The sequence below is a fragment of the Mangifera indica genome, chromosome 9 (genome assembly GCF_011075055.1).
Source record: "Mangifera indica cultivar Alphonso chromosome 9, CATAS_Mindica_2.1, whole genome shotgun sequence".
In the NCBI taxonomy this organism is placed as follows: domain Eukaryota; kingdom Viridiplantae; phylum Streptophyta; class Magnoliopsida; order Sapindales; family Anacardiaceae; genus Mangifera; species Mangifera indica.
Window position 1 is genome coordinate 3,743,371 of NC_058145.1, and position 7,599 is coordinate 3,750,969.

Here is a 7,599-nt window from a genome sequence, read left to right on the forward strand (position 1 = left end):
CTTAAAATGTACCGGTGGTGAACTTCATGTTCTTCAACTTTGGGGTCTCGGGTTCGAGGCATCTGAAGATCATTTTTACTTAATTTTGTTTTGTCTTCTTGAACGCCATGAATCAAGATCCAGACAAGCCACCTAGAAAGGTTCGTTAAAGATCTCTTAGTAATTTCCTCAATTTCGCTTCACGCCTATGAATTCCCCCACAATTTCACATTCAAATCTCCATTTCAGAAACCTTTACAAATTTCATCCTCTTTTTTTTTTTTTTTTAATTCTTGTAGTTTAAGTACCCTCCCAAAGCTCCTCCGGCACCTTCCCGAAGCCAAAAGCTCAAACGCCCTGCTCCCGAAACGTAACTCTCTGGTTCTTCTTCTATTTTCGTTTTTTTCTCTTTTCTAATATTCTTTTGATTTTCATTTCTGTCCTGAATTTTTAAATTTGATGTCTAAAGTTAAATTTCTTATTGTTAACGTAATTTAAATGCAGTGTATCGAAAAATGAAGACGGAGGAGAAGAAGAGGCCCGGGAACTCATGCGCCAATTCACCGTACGTACTCAAATATTTTCTTGGCTCCTTGTTATAGGTGCATTTTATTTATTGAGTGATTCTTTTTTTTCAATTTTCAGTATTTATAACTGCTGTTATTTTTATATTTACGTTAAAAATATTACTAATATCTTCACAAGAAGTGCGTCTTTGGGTTCTTATTTATTTATTATTATTTTTTTCACATCAAGTAGAAATCATTTTTATTTATCTTTGAGTTCCCATTTGTGATGTGATCAGTAATTTACAAAGTTGGGATAAAGTTTACGAACGTATTTCACCTATTTTTTGGAAAGAATGCAAAGAATTAAAACGGGCCGTGAGCTCTTTTATATTTTTCTTGTTGGATGAAGGAAAGGATAATTGTGCTTTGACTTGCCTATTTTGCTTGTCCATTATCCTTCAAAGTCTATGAAGTGTACGGGACTTATAATAAATTGAATTTCTTGCTAACAATTGTTATTTGTCATGACTAATCTTTATTGGGATGTATTATGTTTGGTACAAGATATTATAATTAGTTTGATATATATTTTAGCAGTCTTTCAAGCATGACATTGTTCTTAAATTCAATTCCATTTGGTATGTGTGTGCCTATACTTTCTTTTCTTGGTGGCAAAGAAATTAAATTATAGTTATTCATTATGATGTTAAGAGAGCTTAGATAAGGTATCCCAGACTTTAGTATGCTTATTGTTTGATATTTCAAAGATTAAATTAAAAAAAGAAGGCAGGAACAAGAAAAAGGTTTGTTTTAGATTCATTTTGTTCTTAGCAGTATTTGCATCTCCAATTATGTGTAAGGAAAAGCTTTTGATGGCATGCTGTAGTTAAAATGCCATTGGGACTGACTTGTTAATTGGTGCGCAGGAGGTGATTCCTAAATCTGTTAAGCTTTTAATAATCAATGGTTATCTATTGTAATAGCATTCCCATGACATACTGTTATGTGCCATATCTCCTCGTTTGTAAACTATAAGATGTAATTAATTTATTTGTTATTTTCAGGAAGCAAATACACGGCAAGTGCCCAAAGTAACAAAGAAAGGTAATATCTCCTCAGCTTGTCCACTTTCATTTTGATCTTGATAATCTGTTAGTCTTCATAACTAGTTTGGTGACGATGGCCAGCTGCAGTAATTTCATTTTGCATAGAAGAAGAGACCTTTACGGTGGAGGGCTCAGCATTTCGGTCACTATGTGGATTTTGTGTTTAATCGATTATATGGTTGATTGATTTAGTATACTATCACTTCATTAACTGCACTGATCTCTTCATAATTCGAACTCTCATGTACAAAATAAGTAGTTTTTGAGGAAGTGTGATTGACAGATGTGAAGTTTCTTTGCATCAGCTAATCTCATGTGATTGCAGCTCAGACTCTTGTTCTGGATATGCTGCTCCAAATAAGCAGGCTTGTCCCTGAATTTTTCTATCTTGAAAAGTCAGTGAGAACGTGTTGTTGTCTCTCACACTAAATCCTTTCATAAATATTAAATTTTGATCTAAATATTTGCAATAGCAACAAAAAGTGACTGTAAAATCTGACCAATACATATAGACAACTTAAGAACTGGGAGTTATCTCAAAGTACCAAATGGATGACAAGGAATATTAGTGTTGTTAATTAATGTAATTGTTAATGCTGTCATCTGCATACTTATGTTTAGAGTTAAAACCTGCAGCTTCAGTGCAAATTGCATTTGATGCTGGGGCTGCATCATCAACTTCCATAAGGAAATATGGTAATCCAAAGGATGGGGATAGTGCAAAAGCTACTGACTCGATGTTAGAAGATTCTACTTCTGATGATAGGCAAATTGTACGATCAACTGCCAGAGAAGATGAAACCTTCCCCTATTCTCTAGGTGCATCAACTGAAAAGTTCAGGGAAGATTACAGGGAACCTGGGGTAAGAAACTTTAACCTTCCACCTCTCTCTCTCTCTCTCTCTCAGTAAGCTCAGGTTTCTTGATTGCACTGCAGGATTACAAAAATACTTCCTATCCAATTACACTTCCTTGGAGGAAGCCTGACTGTAGTGACCCAGGTATGCTTTCAGATGCCTATAAAATCTGTCACCATATTACTGGCTGTTTAATACTCCTTGGAAACTATTTGGATAAGTATCCTCATCAACCATGATAACCATTCTAGATTCCCATGCATGAATTGGCTCATAGCCTGGGTCAGTTTTAGGTGAGCGTGTGGCTCTGTTTGCCCTTATATTACTGACTTCGTTGGTACCCATATTTAATGTAAGGAGTTGGGAGACACAAGGATTGCATTTTGCCATTACTTGACATTTTATATGTTCTCACTTTGGAGGTAGTAAACTTACTTCTAAGGATTTTTAGACACTCCTATAACTATTCTGTTTGTTCAATAGTTCATCAGATGTATGCATCCACTCTGCAGGATGTTCAGGTGTTCAAGATAGGAATTACTTTGTTTCAGAAGTTTGATTCTATATGTTTTGAATGGGATCCGGGCTTATGATGATTAGTGTTCTCTGGGAAAGTATAGCACCTCAAGCCTATATACATTGCTCATTCTGTTTAATCGCATAATGCTTGATTAATTTTTCCTCTCTTTGCTTATAGAACTTCTTGATGAGGATGAATTTGGGGAGGCTGCAAGGAACTTGGAGTATGATGAGAATACTATAAATTCTGCTAAAGATCTTGGGTTGCTGGTTGGTAGTTGAATGATTAAATTATTTAAGTAATGTTGAGCTCTTACCGATTTTGACATGTTGCACAAAATTGATGACAGGATGAATCTCAAAGAGAAAGAATGATGCTCTTTCAATTTCCCAGTACACTGCCCCTATTCAGGCGATCAGCTAGCGTAAAGGGAAAAGAGAAAGCTGAAAGCTCAAAAATTTTGGGAAGAGTCGATGCTCCAGAAAGTGGCTGCAGTCTAAAAGAGTTGCCAGGTGGATATATGGGCAAAATGCTGGTTTACAGGAGTGGAGCTGTCAAGTTGAAACTGGGAGAAACCATATTTGATGTAAGCAAATCCACAAGCCTTCCTTAACTAAAGACAAGCAAGCATAGTTACAAAAATGCTAAGTTAAACTGTTTGCAGGTTTCACCTGGATCAGATTGCTCATTCAGCCAGGACGTTGCGGCAATCAACACAAAAGATGGAAACTTTTGCGTTCTTGGAGAAGTTGATAAACGAGTTGTTGTAACTCCAGGCATTGATTCTATGTTCGATAAAGTGGTTAACTTGGGAGAACCTAAGAAAGATGCTGGAGCAACTGATGATTCGGAAGATTAACTGTCAGCATGATGGATGTGGAATGTAGATCTGTAGGAAAAATGCTTAGGCTAGTATGTAAAATCTGTTACTAGAAGTAGAGTAATACTAACCGAATGGCTTGTGGAGCTGCTTTAGGATTCATAGGATGCCATTCTTTTTGACCCATATGTTCTGGTAGACTACAATTTCCAATTGAAAAAGAAGAAACTTCCTTCTGTTGGAAATTTCTTCTGGTATTTGATTCCCAAAAAAAAAAAAAAAAAATGGAACAGTTAAGTCCTCTCATCCCATAGCCGTTGGCTACATTTTTGAATCCAACCACTGTGAATTAGTGGCTTTCTATCTTTACAACAAGATAGCTAACTAACCCATTCCTAGTATTGATCTATTCATTTCTGACTATAATCTTTATGGTTCTGAAGAATCTTGACATATTTGAAATCTCTTCGAGAGGAATTGTGTTTATCGAGATTTATATTTCTTCCCTCAATTGAAGAAAAAGACTTCAAAAGGTTCAAGAATCAATCTTAATGTTGGAACTAGGACATGACAACAATAAGGTAATGGTATAGAAATAATAATCGAAGGATTGGGACTAAAAAAAGATTTTGGTACCAGAACAAAATTCGATTGGCATGATGGGTGAATTATGCACAAGTTTAGTTTGGACACCGCCACCACCAATATGACGATGCAACAACAACTATTAGAACTTGATGATGATGCGGAATTTTATAACAACTGAGAATATGATTTGGTTGTTGACCATTTTGACTATGAATATCAACAAAATGACTCAAAATTGCCCACTATATAAGACCTTATTTTTAAAATATAATAGGTAAAAGTGACAAATGTACTTAGGTATATATTAGGGATGGCAACGAGGAGGGGTGGGGAGGGGATTTGAATCCCCGTCCCCGTCCCCGTAGAGGATATCAATCCCCGTCCTCGACCTGTCCTCTCTACGGGGATGAAAATGATTCTCCGTCCCCTTCTGTAAAGAAAAATCCTCTCCCTATCTCCTCTCCATCCCCGTGGGGAAAATTTTCCTTCCCATACTTGCAAAAAAAAAATCTCTTTATTTTGCTTTTTAAACACAATATAAATACATTAAATAATATAATTAAGTAAAATTAAAATTAATCCACTATTTCAAATATCACAAATAAAATATATTAACTACTTTAATATATACAACAAAAACTTAAATAAATTTGAAAATCATAAATAATTTAAAACTATAAAAAATATATTAGTATTTTAAATAAATATATTAATATAAAAAGAAAAGGATAGGGGCAGGGAGGGGAAGGGTTAAGGCGGGGAAGGGACACATGTATCCCCATCCCCGGCTCATCCCTGATTACGGGGTCTTTTTTATCCCCATCCCTTTCCTCGTTTCTTTTAGAGAATCCCTTCTCTATTATAGTTAGGGAGGGTTGAAACCCCTAAAATCAGACTTAAATTATTATCCCTAATATATATAAGACAAAATTGATAGAAGGACAAAATTGTAAAAAAAATTAAAAAACAAATGCAAGATTCAAGTAAGAGGTGATTGGACATTGGCTAAACACGTCAAACTAAAGATAATTGTTGTTTACTGTTAAAACTTGTAAAAACTAAAAATAGGTTAAAATCGGTCAAACTTATATTACTATTTTTTATCAGGTTTGACTAAATTGAAAATCAATTTATTAATTTATGAGAATTAGACTAAACTATAGATAAGTTTCCGATTACTTGGTTAAACTAACTGATCTGGTTATCAAAATATAGGAAATAAAGGTATATATAATCTGGTTTGGTGTGGTTTAAGAGTCGGTTTAAATCAAACTACTTTAGGTTTTAAACTAAATCAAACCAAACTGAAAAAATATGATTTGGTGTTGTTTGGATTACGATTTGAATTTATTAAAATCATTCACTTCTAAATAATATTATTTAATAAAATTAATTGAATTATAGTTTTATAAAGGCTAAAGGACTTATTTCCACCCAAAGTATGTTGTTTTTTCAAGTTTTCCCTTGTTAACTTTGAAAATCTTATTTATCACCCATTGATGGTTAAGTTTATTAGGTTTAAGGGCAAAATCGTTATTTTATATTTAATATTAAAAATAAATTTAAATTTGATTTTATTTTTTCCTTATAAATCCTAAAAACTAATAATTTTTTCCCAACTCAAGTTTTCAAAAACAATATTTCCCCCCTAGGGCTTCCAAAATTTTAGATCCAATTTTTTTTTATGACGAAGAGACTTCTCTATCGATCTCTAGGCAACATCTTTTCTTCTCCAGTGTGTCCTCCTTCTAACGGTTCTCTTTTCTGACTCGGTGTGATATCATCTTCATTAAAGAATAAAGATGACTCGTTTTTATCTCTGACGAAGACGAAGACTCTTTGTTGATGAAGTTCTTTGTCGACAAAGACCATGTCTTCATCTCTGGATGAAGACAATTCATCTTCGTTAGAGACAAAGATTGTTCATCTTTGTCAAAGACGAAGACGGTTCATCTTTAGTAGAGATGAAGACGATGTCGCACTGAGTCAAAAGAAGGACTATAGGAAAGAGGATGCATTGGAGAGAAAAAGACATTATTTAGAGATTGTTGGAGAAGTCTCTTTGTTATAAAAAAAATTGGATCTGAAAGTTTGGAAACTCTAGGGAAAAAATGTTGCTTTTGAAAACTTAGGTTGTGGGGGGGGGGGGGGGGGGGGGGGGGGGGGGGAGAGGCAACTTGGGAAAACAACATACTCTAGAGAGGAATAAGTCTTTTGGCCTTTTATAAAATATAATATATATATGAAATATATATATATTTTTAAAGAAAATGACAAAATAAGTATTAAAAAAATAAGTTGTAAACCTAATTGTTTATTGAAAAATTATGTAAAAAATAGTTATATATATGTATTTAAAAAAATACAATTTATGATTTGATTTAGTATGAGAATCGTCCAAATCGGAATCTAAACTAAAAAAGACTGTTTAAAAAATGAGATTGAAATTTTTGCTACAATAATCAACCTCATATACAAAATTACCACACAAATAAATGTCTAAACATATTTACCACAAATTGAGAAGAATTTCAAAAAGCCTCTTGTTTGACTAGATGCTATAGATAGTTATTGTTCAGGCGTGAACATTGACCTTACTACTGTTCACATATGAAATTGAAAAGTTGTTGGTGCTTGGCGAGATTTCTCCTCACATTTTCATTACAATTTGAAGCAACCACCGACAGATTCTTTAACCATTTTCAAGCAACCATCGACATGTTCTTTAACCATTTTGAAGTAACCAACACCCATCACCGACTGCTGCTTCATGTAACTAGCAACCACCAATGCTTCAAGCAACCAACAACCATAGACAACAATGTAAGAGAGGCCACAACACCCATCATCGACCTCTAACGATGCAATGGTAGGGTAGGTGAGGAATAATTTAGGTTTTTCGCATGATTCATGCATTTTTAGAGTTATTTTGTTAGATTTAGCATATGAGAATGAAATTTATGATTGATTTTTTGGTTCTAATTTGGTTGAACACGATTTGGTTACATTATTTTATTAGATTTAGGGATTTCAATAGGAAGAACATCTTAGTGATATCACTAAGGGTTGGTGGATCACCAACCCTAGCTTGGTGACTTGTCAACGCTTAGGCAACTTATGTTTGTTGGATGTTAATGCTAATGTAATCCTACTATGTCAATTTTTAGGGATATATGATCAACTACCAGGAGGGAGCTTACAGGTTCTATGACATGTTCAA

General features: G+C 34.1%; 1 protein-coding gene across 2 annotated transcripts; it reads left to right on the top strand.

Annotated features, from left to right (window-relative positions):
* Nucleotides 1-4,214, top strand: LOC123225187 (DNA-directed RNA polymerase III subunit RPC4-like). Of its 2 annotated transcripts, none has more exons than XM_044649086.1 (9): nt 1-140; nt 279-349; nt 484-544; nt 1,553-1,592; nt 2,216-2,457; nt 2,532-2,595; nt 3,149-3,240; nt 3,321-3,557; nt 3,636-4,214. In XM_044649086.1, the coding sequence occupies exons 1-9, from the start codon at nt 108-110 to the stop codon at nt 3,828-3,830; spliced, it is 1,035 nt and encodes a 344-aa protein (XP_044505021.1). In that variant the 5' UTR covers nt 1-107; the 3' UTR covers nt 3,831-4,214. The 2 variants fall into 2 exon arrangements, with proteins under 2 accessions (XP_044505021.1, XP_044505022.1); XM_044649087.1 differs by having other exon boundaries at nt 2,231-2,457.
* Nucleotides 4,215-7,599: the final 3,385 nt, after the last annotated feature.